The sequence below is a fragment of the Ornithorhynchus anatinus genome, chromosome 3, assembly GCF_004115215.2.
Source record: "Ornithorhynchus anatinus isolate Pmale09 chromosome 3, mOrnAna1.pri.v4, whole genome shotgun sequence".
Taxonomy (NCBI): Eukaryota; Metazoa; Chordata; class Mammalia; order Monotremata; family Ornithorhynchidae; genus Ornithorhynchus; species Ornithorhynchus anatinus.
Window position 1 is genome coordinate 51,224,782 of NC_041730.1, and position 25,685 is coordinate 51,250,466.

The 25,685-nt window shown below is 48.7% G+C and overlaps 1 protein-coding gene across 1 annotated transcript in view; it reads right to left on the bottom strand.

Moving 5' to 3' along the window:
* Window positions 1-14,285: 14,285 nt before the first annotated feature.
* Window positions 14,286-25,685, bottom strand: part of SIGLEC15 (sialic acid binding Ig like lectin 15) — a 48,064-nt gene continuing 36,664 nt past the window's right edge. Inside the window, exons 3-5 of the mRNA XM_029060983.2 lie at window positions 19,811-20,173; window positions 15,819-15,849; window positions 14,286-14,578 (exon numbers count right to left, since the gene is read on the bottom strand). Coding sequence (XP_028916816.1) covers window positions 14,500-14,578; window positions 15,819-15,849; window positions 19,811-20,173 — 473 coding nt within the window. The 3' untranslated portion in view covers window positions 14,286-14,499. The remainder of the gene's footprint in view (window positions 14,579-15,818; window positions 15,850-19,810; window positions 20,174-25,685) is intronic.

A 25,685-nucleotide genomic window follows, 5' to 3' on the forward strand; every position in this document is an offset into this window, starting at 1 on the left:
CTGATACTCCGGCGTGTAGACTTTTGTGCTGGATCGTCTTGTTCCTTTGGTGACTTGGAGGGGACACTTACTATCAGGGTTGTCGGAATCAAGAGAAAATAAGGGACATGTTAGGGTGCACATTTACACTTTAGACATTTCATTGTTTTGCTGTTCATTTTTTGGATGATGTGTGATAGTTTTAAAGCACTGTCTGGGAAGAACATACAGAATTTTTTAAAAAATGATTCTCAGTTTGTACCTGGTAAAGATTTCTAAGAAGATGTGCCCCCAGCTGTAACTTGCAGTTAAATCGATTGATGCAAAATATCTTTGTTCTGTCCGAGAGACTAGAAAGCCACATCTTTAGAGAACATGGGATGAATTCGTGATGACCATTCATTCATTTATTCATTCAATTGTATTTATTGAGCGCTTACTGTGTGCAGAACACTGTACTAAGCGCTTGGGAAAGTACAATACAGCAAGAGAGACAATCCCTGCCCACAGCGAGCTCATCGTTTCCCTCCCTCTAGACATCAGTACAAGTAAGCAGGCATAATGATGATGATGTTTAAGTGTTTATTCTGTGAGAAGCACTGTTCTAAGTGCCGGGGTAGGTACAAGCTAATCAGGTTGGACGTTGGGGTCAGGGTCTTAATCCCCATTTTATAGATGAGGGAACTGAGGCACAAAGGAATGAAGTGACTTGCCCCAGGTCACCCAGCAGACAAGTGACAGAGCAGGAATTAGAACCCAGGTCGTTCTGACCCCCAGGCCCTGCTTGTTGAAGAATAAGACTTTCAGAGCTCTGTGTGTGTTTAGCACCATTCTAATGGCTGAAATCCCATTTGGGATGGGAATACAGACCTGGAAATAATTTAGAAAGAAAATCCAAAATGTTTACTTGTGTGGGCTTATATTTCAGTAATATTTTCAATCTTTAAAGGACATTTTGGGTGAAGCTGCATTTACGTGCCTTGTGGGTCAGAACTAGATGCACTTTTGAAAGGAAGCCCAGAGATCTATTTTTATGAGATTCTTTTAAAAAATAGACTTTATTACAAGCTCTCACTAGACTACTACATAGAGGCCAACAGGCATACATGTAGAGAAGAAATGGGATTGATAGAGATTAGATATTGAAAGGTTATGTTCCTTTTCAGTTTTGTTTCAGAGTGTCTAGGAGTCTTCCCACAGCAACGAAGAGAAATACTAAAATTTAAAAGACAAAGAACAGAGCAAGTGAGCCCTGTGGCCGTGGGGTTTGGGAGGCTGGGGGTGGAGGGTTCTTTCCACTAGGCCACACTGCCCTTGTCCAAGCTGCCTATTGTCGTTCCCAATGCTGTGTGTGTGTCTCACACACACACACACACACACGTGCTCTCCAACCTGCTGCAACAGAGAAGCTGACATTAAATCTTCCCGCCTCCCCCATCAGCTGGGGTGACCACCATGGTTGCCATATCTTCCCACCTTCCCCCTAATGGCGCAGTGGGCCTGGCAGACAGAAAGGTAATGGGTACTAATCTGGGCTCTGCCATTTGACTGCTATGTGACCTTGGGCAAGTCATTTCCCCTCTCTGGGCCTCAGTTCCCTCATGGGGATTGAGACAGTGAGCCTCACGTGGGACAGAGACTGTGTCCAGCCCCATTTGCTTGTATCCACCCCAGTGCAATGCCTGGCACATGGCAAGTGTTTAATAAATACCACAATTATTTCACAATTATTACCATCTTGGCTATCTTGGTGGCTTCTCTCACGAGCCACCAAGATGGTGATTGGCCCGACTGGCACTAAGGGACATTCCAGGAGTGGATGGCACCACCGGGCAGGAAGTCTGAAGGACAAAGGAGTGTAGGATGCTCACGGCGGGGGAAGTCATCTGCCTCTTTCAGCTGCCGTTTCAGAGAACTAGCAGCTGCACTCTCGTTGCTGGCGTGCCATTTGTCATTAGGACTAACAATCTGGCGGTGGCAGAAAAGTTGGTGAGGGAGGAAAAGGGGCAGGGCTAGAGGGTGGCTAACAGACCGTCCATGACTTTGAGGATACCACTGTCTCTTTGCAGAACGAATTCATTCCCCTGGCCTAGTTGGAGAACCCTAAGCCCTTCTTTGTCCTGAGTTTGGTGTTCCTGACAATGTCAGAGGACTTCCCACTGTCAGTCAATCATATTTATTGAGCACTTACTGTGTGTAGAGCACTGTACTAAGCACTTGGAGAATATGGTATAACAATAGAGCAAACACATTCCCTGCCCGCAACGAGCTTACAGCCTAGAGGACTGAGACTAGAGACTAGCCTTTGCTAGTCTCAATTTTCAGTGGTAATGGAGTCATCTGAACTTCAACCATCTTCTCTGTCCCATTTGAGTTTCACCTCTCCTCCTCCTACCTCCTCATTCCCTTCCCCTGCCAGCTATTCCTGCTCCCCTCCAGGGTCAGGGTCCTGCTTGATTTGCAAGAACTGGTTTTGTTAGTCGCTCCTAGCCATCGACCTCTCCCAAGCGCTTAGTCCCGTGTGGCGCACACAGTAAAGGCTCAGTAAATACCATTGTAGAGGAGGAGGAGGAGGAGTTCTTGGCACCAGAAGAATGGTCCTCAGATAATGAGCCTTGAGCCAGGCCACCAAAGTGAAAAGTTGCACCTTCAGAGTTTCCATCCTAGAAATGCTGTGTAGTGTTGGAACTCACCTGATGAGGAAAACTTCACGAAGAGGTTTTCACTCCTTTTTCAAGGTAGTTTGTCCTCTTTGAGCAGGATGGAAACTTTGGTGTTATAAAAACCAGTTACAACTTAAAATGACACATTCAACTCCACCTCTGCCGGGGTTTACAAGCATGCCTGCATCCCAGTGTGAGAAAAGGTCATGTCTCCGGTCAGTTTTAATTCCGTTTAATTGCACATTTGGCTGGTCCTCATTTTCAGTGGTCTGTGTTTTGTAATTTAGTTTATCAGGTTCACAAGTGTGGGTCTGATCTTTGAAGACTACCTTACAAAGTAAGAACATGGTTGTGTTCTCATGTGGAAATATGGAACTGCTATGGAATGCCATTGATTCTCATAACCTTTATTTTTCTAGATATAGAGATCGAATGTGATTTTTAATAGATCGATGCCGTATTGACTTCATTTTTCCTCAAATGGCCAATTCACTTGATGCTCTAAAAGCACATCGCATGTATTTGGTCTACGGTGTATAGTGTGACTTTTAAATGACTAATTTATTTGATCGGTGAACTGTGCAATATACATTTCTCAATCTCTGAGTGTTTTGTCTGGTGTTTAAAAGATTTAAGTTTAAAATGGTGGTGAGGAGGAATCTGTTTCCGTGATTCAGTAAATAAACTGAGTTCAGCTTCGGTTTGAGCCCTCTTGGCAACTTCCACCTGGGTGAGTATCGGAAATCCCGCCGGAGTTACTGGGCTCTTTGGGGTGACGACAAGGAGAGATCGTGGCCTCCCAAGAGAACCCGCTTACCGTTCTCGTTCTAGCCAATCCTTTGGGCTCTAAATCAACTCTCTCTGTTGACATCTCCACAGGGCGAAAGAATAAGCTTTGACTTTCAGGTCAGAATCCAGAGCTGGTAGACCAAGATCTGAGCCTATGATGGAAGCCATTCTCGAAGGCAGGCTGCCCAGGGTAGCGACAGCAGTCTCACAGGACTACTAAAGTGATTGGGATCACTGGGGGATCGTGGGGCTCTCTGAAGATCACTGGATTCTTGTTTGATTTTTTTTTTGAGGGTTCTGAATTCTCCTGTGTTTCTTATATTCACACAGTGCTCTTGCCACTAGGCCATGCTGCTTCTCTCTTTGGCGGGTATTTAAATGCATATTATGTGCCAGGCACAGTACTAAGCACTGGGATAGATAGACACTAATCAGTTTGGACACAGTCCAGGTCCCACATAGGGCTCACAGTCTTAATCCCCATTTTACAGATGAGGAAACTGAGGAAATGGAAGTGAAGTGACTTGCCCAAGGTTACACAGCAAATGCGTGGCGGAGCTGGGATTAGAAGCAGTGTGGTTTAGTGGAAAGAGTATGGACTTGGGAGTCAGAGGTCATGAGTTGTTCTAATCCCATCCTCCCGCGGTCCTGGAACGCCCTCCCTCCTCACCTCCGCCAAACTGATTCTCTTCCCCTCTTCAAAACCCTACTTAAAACTCACCTCCTCCAAGAGGCCTTCCCAGACTGAGCTCCTCTTCTCCCTCTACTCCCTCTACCACCCCCCCTCACCTCTCTGCAGCTTAACCCTCTTTTCCCCCCATTTCCCTCTGCTCCTCCCCCTCTCCCTTCCCATCCCCTCAGCACTGTATTCATCTGCTCAACTGTATATATTTTCATTACCCTATTTATTTTGTTAATGAAATGTACATCGCCTCGATTCTATTTAGTTGCCATTGTTTTTACGAGATGTTATTCCCCTTGACTCTATTTATTGCCATTGTTCTCGTCTGTCTCCCCCGATTAGACCGTAAGCCCGTCAAAGGGCAGGGACTGTCTCTACCTGTTGCCGACTTGTTCATTCCAAGCGCTTAGTACAGTGCTCTGCACATAGTAAGCGCTCAATAAATACTATTGAATGAATGAATAGTCCCGGCTCCGCCACTTGAAAGCTAGGTGACTTTAGACAAGTCACTTAACTTCTCTGTGCCTCAATTACCTTCTCTATAAAATGGGGATTTTATTTTATATGGAGAGTATGGTATAACAATAGAGCGAACACATTCCCTGCCCGCAACGAGCTTACAGCCTAGAGGACCATGCCTTTGCCAGTCTCAATTTTCAGTGGTAATGGAGTCATCTGAACTTCAACCATCTTCTGTCCCATTTGAGTTTCACCTCTCCTCCTACCTCCTCATCCCCTTCCCCTGCCAGCTATTCCTGCTCCCCTCCAGGGTCAGGGTCCTGCTTGATTTGCAAGAACCGGTTTTGTTAGACAGTTGTTCCTAGCTATCGACCTCTCCCAAGCGCTTAGTCTCGTGTGGCGCACACAGTAAAGGCTCACAGTGAGCCCCATGTGGGACAACCTGATTACCTTGTATCTAACCCAGCACTTAGAACAGTACTTGACACATAGTAAGCACTTAACAAATACCATTATTAGTATTATTACTATTAGAACCGAGGTCCTTCCGACTCATAGCTCGTGGTCTATCCGCTAGGCTAAACTGCTTTTCAAAACAAAGGGCAACCATGTACATATGTACATATATACTTTAGTTTATAAGTATATACATAAATATACCTACATGTATGTAAATGTCAGAATATATTAAGTATTGTATTATTTAACTGTTATATAATTATTGGCATGATATGTAAGTATTATATAAGGTTGTCAGAAGTCCCCGATAATGGATTACTTATTCTGTATTTTTCTATGCCCAACTAAGTTTCTAGTGTCCACATTAAATCCACTCCAGCTGTTCAGAGTTGAGAGCTTCCGAACTGTCCAAGTCAGAAGCAGCGTAGGGGTAGTGGACAGAACACGGAGCTGGGGGTTAGAAGGTCATGGGTTCTAATCCCGGCTGCCACCTATCTGCTGCGTGACCTTGGGCAAGTCACTTCATTCATTCATTCATTCAATAGTATTTATCTAGCGCTTACTATGTGCAGAGCACTGTACTAAGCGCTTGGAGTGTACAATTCGGCAATAGATAGAGACAATCCCTGCCCACTGACGGGCTTACAGTCTAATCTGGGGAGACAGACAAAAACAACAGCAATAAATAGAATCAAGGGGATGTACATCTCATTCACAAAATAAATAGGGTAATAATATATACAATAATAATAATAATAATGTTGGTATTTGTTAAACGCTTACTATGTGCAGAGCACTGTTCTAAGCGCTGGGGTAGACATGGGGGAATTGGGTTGTCCCACGTGGGGCTCACAGTCTTCATCCCCATTTTACAGATGAGGGAACTGAGGCACAGAGAAGTGAAGTGACTCGCCCACAGTCACACAGCCGACAAGTGGCAGAGCTGGGATTCGAACTCATGAGCCCTGACTCCAAAGCCCGTGCTCTTTCCACTGCGCCACGCTGCTTCTCTATGAGCACAGTGCTGAGGGGAGGGGAAGGGAGAGGGGGAGGAGCAGAGGGAAAGGGGGCTTAGCTGAGGGGAGGCGAAGAGAGGGGGCAGAGAGGGAGCAGAGGGAAAAGGGGACGCTCAGTCTGGGAAGGCCTCTTGGAGGAGGTGACCACCCAGTCACTTCATTTCCCTGGGCCTCAGTTACCTCATCTGTGAAGTGAGGATTGAGACTGTGAGCCCCAAGTGGAACGGGGACTGTGTCCAACCCGATTTGCTTGTGTACACCCCGGCGCTTAGTACAGTGCCTGGAACATAGTAAGCAGGCTAACAAATACCATTGTTGTTATTTTTCCAGAGGCCTCGACTCTTGCTTCACCTAGGCCTCTGGCGTAGTGTGAGTGGCCACTAGAGGGGGGTATGATGTCATCCATGGATTTCATGATTCCAGGTGATATCTGAGGAAGGTGGGAATGTGATTTACTGACCAAATTGCTACACTCCCACTCCCTTGCCAGGATTTAAGGAAGTGGATTTAGAGACCCAGTGACCTGCTCTGATTGCTTAATTCACAGTTTCCCCCTCTCCAATTCTGGTTCTTGAAAGCTCTCTTCCCCATTGCCCTTATGTCTTTCTTTGCCTCCTCTCGTTCTTTGTATTTCTCAATCCTTCTTTTTTCTTAACACGCTCCTGCCTTCCTACTTGAATTTTCCTTCCCTTTTCTTCCTGCACCAGCTGTCCATTCCTTCCCTCCCCTCTCAAACCTGCTCCCTTAAATAATAAATCCATGGTATTTCTCTGGAGATTATTAGCCCCAAGCATTGGTGCCCTTAGAGACCAAGGAGTTGCTATAGAATCCTAGAACTGGATGGAATCTCAGAGGTCAATTAGTCCATTCACTCATTCAATCGTATTTATTGAGCTCTTACTGTGTGCAGAACACTGTACTAAGCGCTTGGGAGAGTATAATACAATTAGTCCAGTCCAGGTGCAAGTCAAGTGCAAGTCCAAGAGAAGCAACATGGTGTAGTGGTTAGATCATGGACCTGGGAGTCAGAAGGTCATGAGTTCTAATTCCGGCTCTGCCTCTTGTCTGCTGTGTGACCTTGGGCAAGTCACTTAACTTCTCCCTGCCTCAATTACCTCATCTGTAAAATAGGGATTGAGATTGTGAGCTCCATGTGGAACAGGGACTGTGTCCAACCCTATTTGCTTGTATCCATCCCAGCACCTAACCAGTGTCTGGCATATACTAAGCGCTTAACAGATGCCATTCTTCTTCTTCTTATTATTATTACTATTATTATCCACCTGAGACAGATGCTCATATATACTTTCCTTAAGGATCTAGAAGCCATGGGGATGTCCCACCTTCTTCAGTCACTAGTTTCAGTCTTTTATCATCTGCGAGTCACAGAGTTTTGTTTTCAATCCATATCTTTCCTCATTAAGTTCATTTCTCCCTTTTAGTGTTCAGTGAATTTGAAGACCTCATTAGCAGCTTCCATACTAAATCAGCTTTCTCTTTTCCTTGCAAAATGATCTTTATTTCCGGCCACTTCAATAGATGACTATTTTCCATCTCACCACTTTCGGTGGCATTTTTCAGTGGCATTATCTGCACCTCTCCAGTTCATCTGTGTCCTTTTTAATCTCAGCGGCCAAAACTTTGCAACACTGACAAGTTGTATTCTGCTGATGCATCCCAGTGCCATGATGACTGTTTACAGTTACACACAAAACTGCTAATGGTCCAACAATACTAATAATTATGGTATTTGTTAAGTGTTTACTATGTGCCAGTTATTGTCCTAAGCACTGGGGTGGATACAAGCAAATCAGGTTGGACACAGCCCCTTTGCCACATAAGGCTCACAGACGTAGTCCCCATTTTACAGATGAGGGAACTGAGGCACAGAAAAGTGAATTGATTTGCCCAAGGCCACACAGTAGACAAGTGGCAGAGCTGAGAATAGAACATATGACCTTCTCACGACTAGGCCCTTGCTGTATCCATTACACCATGCTGTGGTCATCTCTGATCCCCCTAGTTTTTGTCTCTAATTTGTTTAACCAATCTTTCCCCCTAGCCTGTATTTGTCTTTTTTCTTTTGTCCCTTAGTGAATTACCTTATCTTTGGACCAACTTGTAGAAGTAGAGAAGCAGTGTGGCCTAGTGGAAAGAGCTCGGGCATGGCAGTCAGAAGTCCTGGGTTTTAATCCTGGCTCCTCCACTTGCCTGTTCTATGACCTTCAGCAAGTCATTTCATGTCTGTTAAATGTTAAAGGGCTAATGGTGGCTGATAAATTGATGTGATTTGGGGTATTGGGAATTAATAGGTCCTGTTGAATTTCATCCTTCATTCTCCCCGTTTCCCTCGGCCACTTTTGATTTCTACTGGGGACTGCCGAAGCAAACAATCCCATCTCACCCGGAATGAGATGCACATTTAAGGAGCTCTGGATTCCATCACCAGCGACAATAATAGCGATGATGCCTAAGCACTTCCTTGGCAAAGGACTGTGCTGAGGGCTGAGGTAGACATGCAAGGTTATCCAATTAGATGCGATCCCAGGGTTACCCAGGCCCGTAGTCTATGAGATGGGAAACAGGCATCTTATCACAAGTTTAGACATGAGGAAACCAAAGTGCAGAGAGGCTAAGCGACTTGCCCAGGATCACACAGCTATCCAGTGGCAGGACTGGGTCTAGGACTTGATCTTCTGACACCCTCTAAACTCTAAGCTCATTGTGGGCAGGGAATGTATCTGGTTATTGTTACATCGTACTCTCCCAAGTGCTTAGTACAGTGCTTTCCACACAGTAAGTGCTCCATAAATACAATTGACTGATTGATTCAGGCCCCTCCCCTTCCCTAGTAAAGCTACTAAATGATCTGGGGTCCCCGGATTAATCTGTCCGAGCCATGATTGGATTTTTTTTTGATGAAGCCACCGGTGAGCGATCTCTGGGTGTCAATCACAGGCTGGGTCCGCGCCCCCCCCCCCCATCTGTGTGGTTTTCATCGACCTTTGTGAGAAATGTTGGTGGTCCTGGGGTAATTAGATGAGTTCGGAGAGGAGGGTACTCCTTAGATAAACATCGGTCTTGTTTTTCTAGGGGCCACCGAGCCGTAGGAGCGTAAGGATTATGTTTTCCCACACACCCATCTTTGCCTTCAAACTTATTTCCCAAACCCCTTTGCGGTGTTTATATACGTTTCCCCTTCCCTGAGTGTATGGGACCATTCACTTCGAGAGAACAAAGGTAGTAGTCAAGTGACCTGTGTTCTCTGCTTCATTTTCCCGTCGGTCCTTACTCCCGAACCACTACCGCTTCCCAGTTCCCTACTGATTGGCCGTCAACCTCTGGCCCTGACTGCCCATAATTATAATAATGGTATTTCTTAAGTGCTTACTATGTGCCACATGCTCTTACAAGCGCTGGGTGGACACAGTCCCCGCCCAACGTGGGGCTCACAGTCTCAATCCCCCTTGAGGTAACCGAGGCCCAGAGAAGTGAAATGACTTGCCCAAGGTCACACATCAGACAAGTGGTGAAGCCACGTTTAAAACCCATGACCTCCTGACTCCCAGGCCCCTGTTCTATCCACTACACAATGCTGCTTCGGTCTCAGGAAGGTGGGGATACCCTACATACCTCCAGAACTCACTTGCGAAGAAAGCACCGAAAGAGGTAATCGTGAGACGTTTGTGGGATGCGGTTCTTGAGACGGTCACCTGCCTGGGCCTCAGTTTCCCACTGAGGAAACTGAGTAGGAGAAGACTTAACTGTAGACTCGTTGTGGACAGGGAATGTGTCTGTTCTATTGTTATACTGTACTCTTCCAAGCGCTTAGTACAGTGCTCTGCACACAGGAAGCATTCAGTGTGGCGTAGTGGATAGAGTCAATCGTATTCTGAGTCAATCATATTTATTGAGCACTTACTGTGTGCAAAGCTCTGTACTAAGCACTTGGGAGAGTACAATATAACCATAAATGGACACACTCCCTGCCCACAGCGTACTTACAGTCTAGAGGGCTACCAAGGGCCAATCCTTCAAACGTGGGTCCAGAAAAAATGGTTCTCGGAGACTCTAGCCCAAGGGGGTTCTGTCTTGGGCAGCCATGCCTCTGACCCGGTGGGTGTTCTCTGGGGAGTCATTACCTGGGTGCCTAATTTTATCGCCCCCAGCGACGGCCATGTCCTTCACCTAGGGGGCTTGGGGCTGAGTCCAAGAAGGATTTCAGGGGTGGGAGGCCTAACCTCTCTTTGAAGAAACTTGTCCGCCTCCCCATTAGGCTGCCTCTTTCAAGCCAATCGTATTTATTGAGCAGTTACTGTGTGCAGAGTACTGTACCAATCACTTGGGAGAGTATGATATAACAATATAATAGATACACTCCCTGCCCACAGTGAGCTTACAGTCTAGAAGACTCTTCTCATCTCGCCCGCCTTTCCTCACCAAAGGCCAGAAGGTGTCTCGGGACATACTAAGGGAAGAGACGCCTTGAGCTTTTCTTTCCTCTAGGCCCAGAGGGACCTCTGGGGATTTGGTAAAGGAAAAACATCCTAGGCTGCCAAGTGAACCCTATTCCAGTGTCCTAGTGGATGGAACGTGGGCCTGGGAGTCAGAGTTGGGTTCTAATCCCTGATCCACCACAGGTCTGCTGTGTGACCTTGGGTAAGTCACTTCACTTCTCTGTGCCTCAGTTCCCTCATCTGTAAAATGGGGATTAAGATGGTGAGCCCCATGTGGGATAGAACAAGGGCCTGGGAGTCAGAAGGGCATGTGTTCTAATCCCGGCTCTGCCACTTGTCTGCTGTGTGGCCTTGAGCAAGTCACTTCACTTCTCTGAGCCTCAGTTCCCTCATCTGTAAAATGGAGGTTGAGGCCGCGAGCCCCATGTGGGACAGGGACTGTGTCCAACCTGATATGCCTGTAACCACCCCAGCGCTTAATACAGTGCCCGGCACATAGTAAGCGTTTAATATCACATATTATCATTAAGATTCACCAATTGATAGACTGATTGACTCTGCCCGCCATTTCTGCATCGGTACCGAACACGTGGAAGGTCACTGATGGGTTAGTTTCCGTCTTGGCAGATGAGCAGCAAGTGCAGGTTTGTTTTCTTTGGGAAGAGCTGTTGGGAAAGGGCAGTTAGCAGACTCAGATACCGTGCTGGCTGAGGATGTAATCCTTTGGCTTTCATGTTATGGAAGGGGGAGGAGGGGGAGGAAGGGTGTTGCGTGCCTGCTGAACATTTTAAAATCTCTTTTTTCACTGGCTCAGTGCACTCCACTCATTCTGCTGAGGTACGTCTGCCGCCGGCAGCCCAGTCTGTTGCTAGTTGCTAAATTTCTAACCTCCTGTTGCGTGTTTCTGGGGCTCCCTCCTGCCCAGGGGTGACAGAGCCTGATTTTCCAGTGGCCGATAATGATCTTTATTAAGCTAGTGCTTACAGTGTGCCAAGCACTGGAGCCGACACCGCCCGGGCCTCTAAGAGATAAAGTAGATGTCTTACCTCCATTTTACAGATGAGGAAACTGAGGCAGAGAGAGGTTAATTGAACTGTGCAAGATCACCCAGCAAGTTAATAGAAAAGCTGGGACAAGACCTGGTTCCCAGACACTCAGTCCAGTGCTCTTTCTTCCAGAGCACTGCTTCTGGGAAATCCTCAGTTTACCACCCCCAGTGAGGTGCAATGGCTACATCTTCCACCCAGGGGTCTTGGGGCTGAGTCCAAGAAGGATTCTGGGAAATCCCGGAAGTAATAGACCCTTTTTTTTATGGTATTTGTTCAACACTTACTATGTGCCAGGCACTGGGGTAGACACAAACTAATCAGATTGGACACAGTTCATGTCCCACATGGGGCTCATAGTCTTAATCCCCATTTTACAGATGAGGTAACTGAGGCCCAGAGAAGTTCATTGGATCGCCCAAGATCACATAGCAAACAAGTGGCAGAGCCCGCCCTCTTCCTTCTTGCCTCCCCCAGAGATTGGCTGGGCTGGGCCCTGGCTTTGCAAAGGATCTTAGAGAAGCAGCATGGTGTAGTGGATAGAGCACAGGCCTGGGAGTCTGAAGGTCATGGGTTCTAATCCCCACTCCCCCACTTGTCTACTATGTGACCTTGGGCAAATCACTTCACTTCTCTGTGCCTCAATTACCTGTAAAATGAGGATTGAGACCGTGAGCCCCACGTGGGACAGGGACTATGTCCAACCCAATTTGTTTGAATCCATCCACCCCAGTGATTAGTACTGTGCCTGACGCATAGTAAATGCTTAACAAATACCACAATTATTATTATTATCACTGTAATTATCTCTTGCTTCTCTCTAGGATGGGCCGTGATGTGTGGGTGTGAGCAGGTTTTTGTGCTCTTGGTCTTTCTCAAACCTCTTCCAGCCCGCCATAAAGATTGTCTACCAAGAGGATCAGAATCCGGGAGCTGACGAGCTATTGACACCCCGTTTTCTGCCATGGAGATGGATGGATATGGCATTTGTTAAGCGCTTACTACGTTCTAGACACTGTACTAAACATCGGGCATACAAACTAATCCAGTTGGACACGTGTATATTCCCAAACCCCTGGGGGCTGGAGCCATTCCTGTCTCCTGCGATCTGCCTGTGGGTTTCTGAGTGCGGTACACAAGGCCTACCATTCCTCTGAGCTAGGGCCCAAACAAGATGGGGAGAAGGTGGGCTGGCCAGCTCCCCTCCTCCTACCATGGACCTCCCCAGGGAACCCCCTCAGGATCATGGAACAACAAGTGAATAATGATAATAATAAAAATCGTGGTATTTGTTAAGCGTGTACTATGTAACAGGTACAGTACTAAGCGCTGGGGTGGATACAAGCAAATCGGGTTAGGCTCAGTCCCTAGCTCACAGTCTTAATCTCCATTTTACAGATGAGGGAACTGAGGTCCAGAGAAGTGAAGTGTCTTGCCCAAGGCCACCCAGCAGACAAGTGGCAGGTCCAGGATTAGAATGCATGAGCTTCTGACTCCAAGGCCTATGCTCTATCCACTATGCCATGCTGCTTGCCCATTCAACCCCACCTGCTCCACACCAGGAGTCATAGAAGCCCACCCACTTCCTCTGGGCACCCTGGCTCCATCTCAGAGAACCTTAGAGTAGCCCCGCCTCCTACCCCTTGCTGTACAGGGTGGGCAGATTCCCCTCCCTCCCTGCACCAAGTTGGCAACAACTGTCAGCTGATCCTAGGTCCTGACTGATTCACCTCGCTGAGTCAAGCGTTCAGGCTCCTAGGGTCCGCTGCTGCCATGCCGTCTCCAGGCTAGTGGGGAAACGGGGTGGGCAATGTTGCTGTAGGTGGCACTTCCCAATTGGACCCCTTTCGGGCTGGCCGTCCTAGCTGGCCGTCCTGGCTCGCCGGGCACCGTGCCCTCCGTATCCACCAATTTGAGAAACAGCATGGTCTAGTGGTTAGATCACGGCCCTGGGAGTCTGAAGGACTTGGGTTCCCTCAGGGACGACAGCCTTCTCGCCATCCGATTGAAAGTCTGCACCCCACAATGTTTAAGGTGGAGCAGAAGAGGGGGTTCTTAGGAAAAATTCTTCAGCGTCTCCTTGAGGCACTCTGGAGCATATAAAAATGAAGGTGTGGGATTTGCTGGTCGCAATGAAGTACTGGATTGTCTGGGGGCTGTGAGATTGAGTCGGGGTGCTGGAGGAAGAATTATGCCCTAGTAATAATAGTTTGAATTTTCATAGAGCACCTATTATCTCATTTGTCCTCTCCCACTCCTTTGAAGCGAGGCCGGGCAGGAATTAGGCACCTCATTTTACACTTAGGGTTGCTTAAGGCACAGAGAAGCTAACTGACTTTACCACTCAGTCATTCAGCCGATTGTATTTATTGAGTGCTTGCTATGTGCAGAGCACTGTATTAAGCGCTTGACAGAGTGCAATGTGACAATATAACAGACACATTCCCTGCCCACAACGAGCTTCACAGTCTGGAGGTGGCACAGTGAACCAGTGGCCGAGCCAGGAGAAGAACTCAGGACCACCTTTCATGGAACCATTCATCAGACCACACTGGCCTCATTAAAGGCGAATATGTAATTTGTCAGCATAATTGTGGTGGTTTTTTTAAGGGTACTGTGTGCCCAGCACTGTCCCAAGCGCTGGGATAGATACCAGTTCATCAGGTCCACATGAGTCTCACAGTCTAAGTAGGAGGGAGAACAAGTATCGAATCCCCATTTTACAGTTGAGGAAACCGAGAAACAGAGAAGTTACGTGATTTGTCCAAAGTCACCCAGCAGGCAGACAGATGGCAGAGCCGGGAAACCAATGTACCACAGCCTGCCACCCTCCAGGATCTGCCGCAAACTGTCCGGTTGCCAGGTTCTGAAGAGCCTGTGGGATCGAGAACCCCTGACCTCCTCCAGCATGGTGGAAGGGGACCCTCCGAGGATGGGGGAATGCCGACGCTATTCTGACACTGCAGGCTGGTTGCCCCGGTTGTTCCTGCGTTCGAAGTTTTCATATGTCGACTCCTGGGCCTGAGACCTGTCGACAGAAAAAGGTTGATTAGGTCCGCATCTGGGCGCCTATCTGAGCTAAGCTTTCCTGGCTTCTTGCCTCTCTCGGGGCCTGCGAGGCCACCGCTGGGGCCTGAGGCGGAGAGCTCTTGAGAAGCTCTGCCAGGCCTCCAGCCGCCTGAGATTTAGCAGATGGGAGTCCCGCACCTGGTTGGAGTGGGTGGGGAAGGGTGGGGTTTGAAAACCGTGGGCTTGGGGCATGCCTCACCCCTCCCCTGGATCCTTCTTCCCCTCAATTCTCCTGTTGTCCCCTGACTTTACATGGACAACGTTCCACCGATTCACGTTTGTTCCTGCCTTGTCTTCCCTACAAGGTTCTCAGCTCCTTGAGGGCAGGGGCTATGCTTGGATGTGGACTTTTCCAGGCTTAGTACAGTGTTCTCACCGTTTGGGTGTCCAGTAAACTGAACTAAAGCCCCAGCCAGGGAGTGAACGGAGAGTGCCTGAGGAAGAGGAAGAGAGAGGATGAAGGGCCCACTCTCTTATTGATCCCCATTTGCAGTCAATCAATCAGTGGCATTTACTGAGTGCTTACTGTGTGCAGAGCACTGTGCTGAGTGCATGGGAGAATAATCATAATAATAATAATATCGGTATTTGTCAAATGCTTACTATGTGCCAGTCACTGTTCTCAGCACTGGAATAGATACAAGGTAATCGGGTTGGACACAGTGTAGGATACAATAGAGTGTATAGACAAGACCCCTGATCACAAGGAGTTTATAGTCTAGAGAGGTAGATTCATAACCTTGGGCAAGTCACTTAACTTCTCTGTGCCTCAATTACCTCATCTGAAAAATGGGGATAACAGTGTGAACTCCATGAGGGACAGGGACTGTGCCTAACCTGATCAAGCTGTATCTACTCTAGCGCTTAGAACAGGGCTTGGCATGTAGTAAATGCTTTACATGTCCCGTAATAATAGTAATAATTGCTCCTATTATTGTGTTCCAGCCTTCTCTCTTGAGGCCAGGACCATGTCTCTCTCAATCACTATTTCTTTCCCAAGTGCTTAAAACAATGCTTTGCACATAGGTGCTTAATAAATATTATTATTATTCCTATTACTACTAACTCTCCCCACAGAATCATGGGGAAAATGGCAGCTTGGCGATCCCAGGGAGGGAAGCTCAGGGCAAAAGTGGACGGAAAATCAGGAGGAAGAAGGGACACAGGCCGAACCCCGGGCGGAGAGGAGTGCTGCTCACCTAGATGCGGGAGCCTGAGCTGCTGAGCATCCTGTGGGAAGAGGGAGAGGAAAAAGAGCCAATGGTTACTGCCCGGGCAAAAGGGGGGACCACTCCCCGGGGGGGGGGGGGGTGGGAACCACTCCTCAGAGAGTCAGAGGTGAAGACCGGTGGGCGGATATGGCCTCTAGCTCGGCCCCGGGACCTGGGTCGGGTCGTTCCCAGCTTCACCCCACCCTGACCACAGCTAACCCTTCTCATGGTGGCATTCGGTGCCTGGCCATTTCGGTAGGATATCAACCTCGCAGTCTCCCCTGGATAAGTGGAGGGTTTTCTGGTTTTTCAAATGATATTTGTTAAGTGCTTACTTTGCGCCAGACACTGTACTAAGCTCTGGGGTAAATACCAGTTAAGAGAGTTGGACACGATCCCACCTGGGGCCCACCCCCATTTTACAGATGAGGGAGCTGAGACCCAGAAAAGTTGTGACATCATTATAATAATAATAATTGTGGTGTTATAGGCACTGTACTAAGTGCTGGGGTAGATACAAGATAGTTGGGTTGGACAGAGTCCCTGTCCCACATGGGGCTCACAGTCCCAATCCCCATTTTACAGATGAGGGAACTGAGGCCCAGAAAAGTTAAGTGACAATAAAAATAATAATGGTGTAAAGTGCTTACTAAGTGCCAGGCGCTGTACTAAGTGCTGGGGTAGATACAAGGTAGTTGAGTTGGACACAGTCCCTGTCCCACATGGAGCTCACAGTCTCCATTCCCATTTTACAGATGAGGGCACAGAGAAGTGAAGCAACATGCCCCAAATCACACAGCAGACAAGTGCCGGAGCTGGGATTAGAACCCAGGTCTTCCCGACTCCCAGGCCTATGCCCTATCCATTAGGCAACACTGCTTCTCTTTTCATCACTGAAGGGGAATTGGATGGGAACGGAGCTACTTCGGAGCTACTTGGGGGTGCGTTCCTGCAGAATCCAGTGTTAGGGTGGGGGAGGGCCCAGGACGGAGCCTGCCCTGTTCTGAGAAAGCCCAAATGGCCCTTGCGTGTCTCGCTCTAGGGCTGCCCATGGTGGGTGGGGATGGGTGAGTCTGGATGGGGCTGGGCTGGGCGAGGAGGGGTAGGCTGGGTGGAGTGGGCTGGGCCCTGCGGCCTCCAGGGTCCCTTTGAAATGTCTGTGAAGAGACACTCTGCTTCTTCTGTACTGAGGTGGGGAGGGAGGAGTCACTGTTTTAGGAAGGGAAAGCTTGACTCCAATTATCCACTGGGCAAAAGGAAGGACGGGCAACCCCAGCAGTTCACACCCACGCTCACACTCTCTATCTGGACTCAGAGTCCCCCCGGACCAAGAGTCTCAACCGGCTCTTGGGGTGGCTACTTGACATTGTCCGAATTCTGTCCAAGGAGGCCCAGGTGACAGAGTGGCCTGTGAGAAGCAGCATGGCCTAGTGGATAGAGCACCAACGTGGGATTCAGAAGGTCGTGAGTCCTAATCCTGACTCTGCCACTTGTCTGCTGTGTGACCTTGGGCAAGTCACTTCACTTCTCTGGGCCTCAGTTCCCTCATCTGTAAAATGGGGATTTAGATAGTGAGCCCTACGTGGGACAGGGACTGGGTCCATTCCGATTAGCTTGTGTCTACCCCAGGGTTTAGAACAGTGCCTGGCATGTAGTAAGTGCTTAACAAATGCCGTAATAATGATGTAAGCCCGTCAAAGGGCAGGGACTGTCTCTATCTGTTACTGATTTGTACATTCCAAGTGCTTAGTACAGTGCTCTGCACATAGTAAGTGCTCAATAAATACTATTGAATGAATGAATAATAATAATAATGATCCCAGGCATTTCTTGGGGATGTAGTCTAATGTGGTGTTGGTACGGGTACCATTTTCCACTGATTTGATGCCATCCATGTAGGGTCCCTTGAACACCCCCACTTGCTCCAAAGCTTTTGCATTCCCCTCTGAGGTCAGTGTGAAGTCTGGTGCCTTGTCTCTCTAGCCCAGTGCTCTCTCTCAACCCACCACCGTGCTCTCCCTCTACCAACTACAGTGCTCTCTCTTTACCTAACCCAGGGCTCACTCTACTTAGCCCAGGCTTTGTGCTTTCTCTCTACCTATCACAGTGCTCACTCACTACCTAGCGTTATCTACATAGCCCAGGGCTCACTCTCTACCTAGCCCAGGGCCCACTCTTTCTACCCAGCACAGCACTCACTCTCTAACTACCGAGCGTAGTGCTCCCTCTCTGCTCCCTCTGCCTAGCACAGTGCTCTTGCCCCTCTATAAAGAGTTGGCGATGATGCTGGTGAGACAGGCAAGGACCGCATCACTCAACATCCTTCCCTCTCATTCTGAGGTGATCCTTCAGATTCCCAGAATGTCAAGCGAATGTGGTTTTACACACGGAGAGAGAATTTGAGCTCATCTTTGGCCAAGGCGAGCCAGTCTTCGCCAATCACCCAGAACTGTTTGTCCCCGAGGTGAAATCCCCACGAACTCCATGTGCCCGTTCCCCTGCCCCGGGACGTGGCCCGACCCCATCCCCTGCTCCGAGGCTACACATGAATGAGATTTTGTCTGTATGGCACCTGGAAGTTCCGGGACACGAGAGGCACCAAAACACAAGGACATTGTTATCTTCATTTCAGAGTTCCGAAGATGAATTGGTCCTTTGAAAAGTGAGATTGCGAAGGGAAGCCTAAAATGGGGAACTCGACGTGGGCTTGAACTACAGCAGGAGGGCTTTATGTTAGACAGGAAAAAAAAATTCCCTGACAGCGTGGCCTACTGGAAAGAAGAGGGACCTGGGAGTCAAAGGACCTGAGTTCTAATCCCAGCTAATCCACTTGTCTGCTGCGTGACCTTGGGCAAGGCACTTTACCTTTCTGTACCTCAGTTACCCCATCTGTAAAATGGGGATAAAGTCTCTGAACACCACAAGGGACAGACTTGGTCCAACCTGCTTAGCTTGTACCTGCCCCAGTACATAGTTCAGAGCCTGGCACATGATAAACGCTTAACAGATACCATTAAAAAAAAAGAGAAGGCAGTTTGACTCTGGGATGGGTGGATCAATGACACTGTGGGAATCTTCTTCCCAGGAGAACTTTCTAGAACTAGGAGAGACTCTCAGCTGATTGGAATGGGGTTTGTAGTGGTTCTGCCTGGAAGCAGGGGGATGGACTAGATGACTTCTAAGATTCCTCTCTGCCCAGGGATGCTTTGAAGAGAAAAGAACAATTTTCTGTGAGGAACTGCACGGAACTGGAATTTCTGATTCACAAACGCTTGTTGGCCATGGTGGGGGTCTGCTTTGTGACCTTGACCTGTGGGCCCGTGTTTTTTCCCTTGGAAAAGTAAAATAATCATAATAATAATAGCAATAATATTCGAGCACTTATTTTGGTGTCACACACTGTTCTTGACTCGTCAGATCGTCATGATCACTGTGTCTTTATCGACTACCTTCCGGGAGCAGAGCTGGGGTAGCTACTATCAATCAATCAATGGTATTATTATGGGCAGAGCACTATGGGATAGTATAATGCAAGAGAATTAGCAGACACGTTTCCTGTCCATAATGAGCTTACAGTCTAGCGGGGGAGACAGACACTAATATGACTAAATTAGCAATTTTAAAATATTTTAAAGATATCTACCTAAGTGCTGTGGAGTTGGAGGTGGGACGAATGTGAAATATCCAAAAGTTACAAGATTATCGGGCCCCAAATGGGGCGCTCAGTCTAAGTAGCAGGGAGACCGGGTGTTGAATCTCCATTTTATAGTTGAGGAAACTGAGGCCCAGAGAAGTGAAGTGACTTGGCCAAGGTCACACAGCAGACGTGTCAGAGCCTGCATTAGAACCCAGGTCCTCTGACTCCCAGGTCCGTGCCCTTTCCACTAGGCCACCCTTCCCCACCGCCCCCTTCTCTTCTCCTCACCCTCCAGGGGTGAAATTCTGGCTTAAAATGGAAAAGGCTAAGTGGCGGCACCCACCTCTGCCCCGGAAGGCGATGGCCCCCAAGATGGCCACCAACAGGCTGAGCTTGGCCCCCAGGGAGGACAGGAGCCCGGGGAGCAGGAAGGAGCCGCCGGCCCCGGCTCTGAATCTGTAGAAGTAGACGCTCCCCTCGGCCCGGCCGTAGGGGTTGGTGGCCGTGCAGGTATAGCGGCCGTCCTGGGCCAGGCCGTGCAACTCCTTGGTGACCTGGTGCTCCTGGTTGGATGCGGCGGTGCCGTTGGCGGCGGCGGGCCCACTCCAGGTGAGGGAGGGCGGGGGCTCCCCCTCGGCCGTGCACAGCGCGCTGAAGGCCTGGTCCTGAGAGGCACGCACAGTGATGTGGACGATCCTGGGCGAGGCTGGGGGAGCCAGGAGGGTCAGAGGGAGCAGACGTTAGGGCTCAGCCTCAGGGTGGCACCGGGCCCCCACAGAGACCAGTGGAGGTCAATCGACCTCCCTCGTGGAGCACTTATCCTACCCCGCCACCGTGATTACTCAGAGCAGCCTCCTTGCTGACCTCCTTGCTTCCTGGCTCTCCCCGCTCCAGTCCAGACTTCACTCTGCTGCCCGGATCATTTTTCTACAAAAATGTTCAGTCTGTGTTTCCCCACTCCTCAAGATCCTCCAGTGGTTGCCCATCCTCCTCCGTATCAAACAGAAACTCCTCACCATCAGTTTTAAAGCACTCAATCACCTTGCCCCCCACCCTCAACCTCACCTCGCTACTCTCCTACTCCAACTCAGCCCGCACACTTCGCTCCACTGATGCTAACCTTCTCACTGTACCTCGATCTCGTCTGTCTCACAGCTACCTCTTGCTCCTCTGGCCTGGAACATCCCCCCTCCTCATATCCGAGTGACGATTTACAAATCACTCTCCCCACCTTCAAAGCCTTTTTGAAAGTGTATCTCCTCCAAGAGGCCTTCCCTGACTAAGCCCTCTTTTCCCTTTCTCCCACTCCTTGCTGCACCCTGACTTGATCCTTTTATTCACCTCCCCCCCAGCCCCACAGCACTTATGTACATATTCGTAATTCATTTATTTATACTAATGTCTGTCTCCTCCTTTAGACTGTAAGTTCATGGTGGGCAGGGACTGTGTCTGTTATATTGTTGTTTTGAACTCCCCCAAATGCTTAGTATAGTGCTCTGCACACAGTAAATGCCCAATAAATATGATTGATTAGTTGATTGGGAGCAGAGCACTGGGCTAGCCACATGGGTCAACTTTACAGGACTGATAATAACGATAATAGTATTTGTTAAGTGCTTACTATTAGCCAAGCATTGTTCTATGTGCTGGGGTAGATAATAATAATGATAATAATGTTGGTATTTGTTAAGCGCTTACTATGTGCAGAGCACTGTTCTAAGCGCTGGGGTAGATACAGGGCAATCAGGTTGCCCCATGTGAGGCTCACAGTTAATCCCCATTTTACAGATGAGGTAACTGAGGCACAGAGAAGTTAAGTGACTTGCCCACAGTCACACAGCTGACATTATTGCCATTGTTCTTGTCTGTCCGTCTCCCCCGATTAGACTGTAAGCCCGTCAAACGGCAGGGACTGTCTCTATCTGTTGCCGACTTGTTCATCCCAAGCACTTAGTACAGTGCTCTGCACATAGTAAGCGCTCAATAAATACTATTGAACGAATGAATGAAAGAGGCAGAGCCTGGATTTGAACCCATGACCGCTGACTCCCAAGCCCAGGCTCTTTCCACTGAGCCATGCTGCTTCTCTACAAGCTAATCAGGTCAGACACAGTCCCTGTCCTGCATAGGGCTCACAGTCTTAATCCCCATTTTACAGATGAGATAACTGAGGCACAGAGAAGTGGTGACTTGCCCAAGGTCACACAGCAAATAAGTGGAGGAGCTGGGATTAGAACCCGGTCCTTCTGACTTCCAGGCCCAAGGTCTATCCACAAGGGATTGTGTCTCATCTACCCCCAGCTCTGAGCACAGTGCTTAGCGCCTGAGTTAGCACTGAGCAAATACCTCAGTTGTTATCCGGTCCCTGTCTTTAGAGAGACCGTATGAGGCTGGGATGACAGGGATGGGTGAAGTTTGGATTAGGCTGGAGTTGTTCCGGAAAGCTTCCTGGAAGCGGTGGGCCTCACTGGGGAGAGGGAGAGGGCAGGGTGAGCAGGAGGCCGGGGGTGTGGGCCAAGGCTTGGACATGGGAGGGAGAGGAGAAACAGATGTGAGGGGCGGCAGGAGGGGAAGTCGGGCTGGGTTGGGAAGCCCATGTGGATGGGGGGACGTGGGCTGGCTCACAGTGTTGCTGTCAGGTTTATTTGCTGCATGAGGCCATGCAGCTGGGAAGGGGGCCCAGCCCCCTTTGAAGCCCCTCCAACCAGCTCTCTGCCCAGGACCCTGTCCCTAAAGAAATGTGCCTGGCGCCCTGGGCTGTTATGCCCACTGAAGGCCCAGCCAGCCATTTAATCAAGAGCTCGGAAAGCAGCGTGGCCTAGTGGAAAGAGCCCGGGCCTGGGAGTCAGACCACCTGAGTTCTAATTCCGGCTCTGCCACTTCTCTGCTGTGTGACCTTGGGTAGATCACTTCACTTCTCTGGGCCTCAGTTACCTCATCTGTAAAATGGAGATTAATCCATCGATCAATCAATTGTTTTTATTGAACACCTTCTGTGTGCAGAACATTGTAGTGAGAGCTTGGGAGAGTACCACAGAGTCAGTAGACACGTTCGCTCCCCAGACTAAGACTTTGAGCCTCATGTGGCACATGGACCGTGTGTCCAACCTGATTAGCTTGTATCCACCCGAGAAGCAAGAGAAGCAGCGTGGCTCAGTATCTACATGTGAAGCAGCGTGGGTCAATGGAAAGACCACGGGTTTGGGAGTCAGCGGTCATGGGTTCAAAACCCGGCTCTGCCACTCGTCAGCTGTGTGACTTTGGACAAGTCACTTAACTTCTCTGTGCCTCAGTTACCCTATCTGTAGAATGAGGATTAAGACTGTGAGCCCCACGTGGGACAACCTGATCACCTTGAATCCTCCGCAGCACTTTGAACAGTGCTTTGCACATAGTGAGCGCTTAACAAATGCCATTATTATTATTATTATTATTACCCCAGTGTTTAGTACAGTGCCTAGCACATAGTAAAAGTTTAACAAGTACCATGTAAAATAATCAATGGAATTTACTGAGCACTTACTGTGTGCAGAGCACTATATTAAGTGCTTGGGAGAGAGTTGATAGACATAAGGAGTTTACAGGCATTTTTCCAGATTAGTCTAACCCAGGTTTGGCAACCAACCACATTTCTCTCTAAATGCAGCTCTCTCTCTTAGGGCCCCAAGGCTATGGGGGTTGGGGGCTGGGGTCCACCACCAGTGCAGGTCTGTGCTGCGGCCTCTCTCTAGAGAAGCAGCGTGGCTCAGTGGAAAGAGCACGGGCTTTGGAGTCAGAGGTCATGAGTTCAAATCCCAGCTCTGCCACTTGTCAGCTGTGTGACTCTGGGCAAGTCACTTAACTTCTCTGTGCCTCAGTTACCTCATCTGTAAAATGGGGATTAAGACTGTGAGCCCCACGTGGGACAACCTGATTCCCTTGTGTCTACCCCAGCGCTTAGAACAGTGCTCGGCACATAGTAAGCGCATAACAAATACCAACATTAATTAATAATAATAACTGTGGTATATGTTAAGCGCTTACTATGTGCCAGTCATTTTTCTAAGTGCTGGCATTCCCAGTCTTAATCTCCATTTTATGGATGATGGAACTGCGGCACAGAGAAGTGAAGTGACTTGCCCAGGGTCACACAGCAGATAAGTGCTGGAGCTGGGACTAGAACCCAGGTCCTTCTGACTCCTAGGCCTTTTCCCCTCCTTTCTTTTCCCCTTCCTTTGCCTTCTCTTGCCTTCTTGCCCCTCCTCTTTTCCCCCATCTCTCTTTCCATCTTTCCTTCCTCTCCTCCTCTCCATCTTCCCCCCTCTTTTCCATAGCCTTCCTTTCGCATCCCCTTCCCTATCTCATCCCCACAGGCAGCAACAACTGTGGCTATGAAGCACCTGCAAGTTACCTAACCTCTCTGTGCCTCAGTTACCTCATCTGTAAAATGGGGATTAAGACTTAGAGTCCCTTGTAGGACAGGGACTATGTCCAACCTGATTAGCTTGTATCTACCCCAGGGCTTAGAAGAGTGCTTGATGTGTAGTAACCGCTTAACAAATACCATCATTATTATTATATATGTCCTATCATATATAGAGATAAAGATAGATAAGTCCCATGACTTTCCGCCAAGCACCTCATCATATGTGTCTTTGGGACACCCTTACTTTATAATATGAACGTTACATAAAATAGTATAGCTCCTGGTCTGTGCAAAGATGGCAGTCGGCGAAGAGTTGTCGGGAACTTTTTAGTGCCATCATTGGCTGCCTCCCTTTCCGTGTCCTTGCTCAGCTCCTGTAACTTCCGCCATCTTCTCCTCCCTCCCTCTCCCCATGGATTGGGTCAGCATCTCTCTCCGGGGACATGGGCAGGAAAATCCTTTGGGATTTTGATGGGGACGACAGAGTTCCCTTCAAATGGCCAAATCCGAGCAACCGCTTCTCCCTTGCTTCTCCCCTCATCCCACGGCAGTTTTGAATTTCCACAGCTCCTGCCGCACGGTCCTGGGATGGATGTTCCTCAGATCATCCAGCAGACATCACAAACGGCATTCAAGCACAAGATGAGAGGGGATTTCTACCAGGTTGCTGTCCCTTGTGGGCTGTTCCCACTCTATTATATTCCACCGAACGGGGCTGCTCCTCTTGGGATTCCCACTGAAGGGACTTGGACTGACCCACAGTGCCCAACATGGTGGGGCAGGGGAAAAGGTTTGCCCAACTCCAGGACTAATCAATCGATCAGGGGTATTTAGTGAGCACACAGTCTGTGCAGAACACTAGAGTAAGCTTTTGGGGGAATGCAATAGAGGAGTGGACATGGCCCTTGATCTCAGGGAGCTTCTAATGAGGGAGGCAGACATTAAAATCAATTAGAGGTAGGGAGATACAGGGATACGGCCGGAAGTGCAGTGAACAGTTTGGGAAGGGGTGAGTAAGAGTTTAGGGAGTGTGGATTTAAGAATATGAGTGACAGTAGGGAGGAAAAATAAGGTGGGGAGAGGAGAGATTAGTCACTAGATTGTAAATTCCTTGAGGGCAGGGACCATCCACAATTCCATTGTATTGTACTTTCCAAGCACATAATACTATTACTAATAATAGAGCTATTTAAGTGCTTTCTGTATGCCAAGCACTTAAATATCACTATTATGTTCTTGGAAGGTACAATGCAATGTATGCCAAGCACTGGGCTATTTATAAGGAAATCAGGTCAGACCCAGTTCCTTTCCCACATGGGTTTCACAGTGTAAGTAGGAGGGAGAACAAATTCTGAATCCCCATTTTGTACTCAAGGAAACCGAAGCCCAAAGATGTTAAGTGACTTGGCCATGGTCACAGAGCTGACAATTGGTGGAACTGGAATTAGAACTCAGATCCTCTGACTCCCACGCCCTGCACACAGTAAGTGCTCAGTACTGTCGTTTAATTGGAAGATTTCCTGAAGGAGATGTGATTTTTGCGGGGCTTTGAAGGCGGGGTGAATGGTGGCCTGTCAGTTGTGAAGGGAAAGGGAGTTTTCAGGCAGAAGGGAGGATGAGATTAAAGGGTCAGCGGCGAGTGAGGTGAGAGCAGGGAACAGAAAGCAGGCTGGTGTTAGATGAGTGACGTGTGGGCTACCGGGCAGTAGTGGGAGAGAGAGCTGATCGAGTGCCTTAAAGTGGAGTGTGAGGAGTGACCTCCATGATGCACTTATCCTATCCCGACTTGATTTCTGCATTAGCCTCCTTGCTG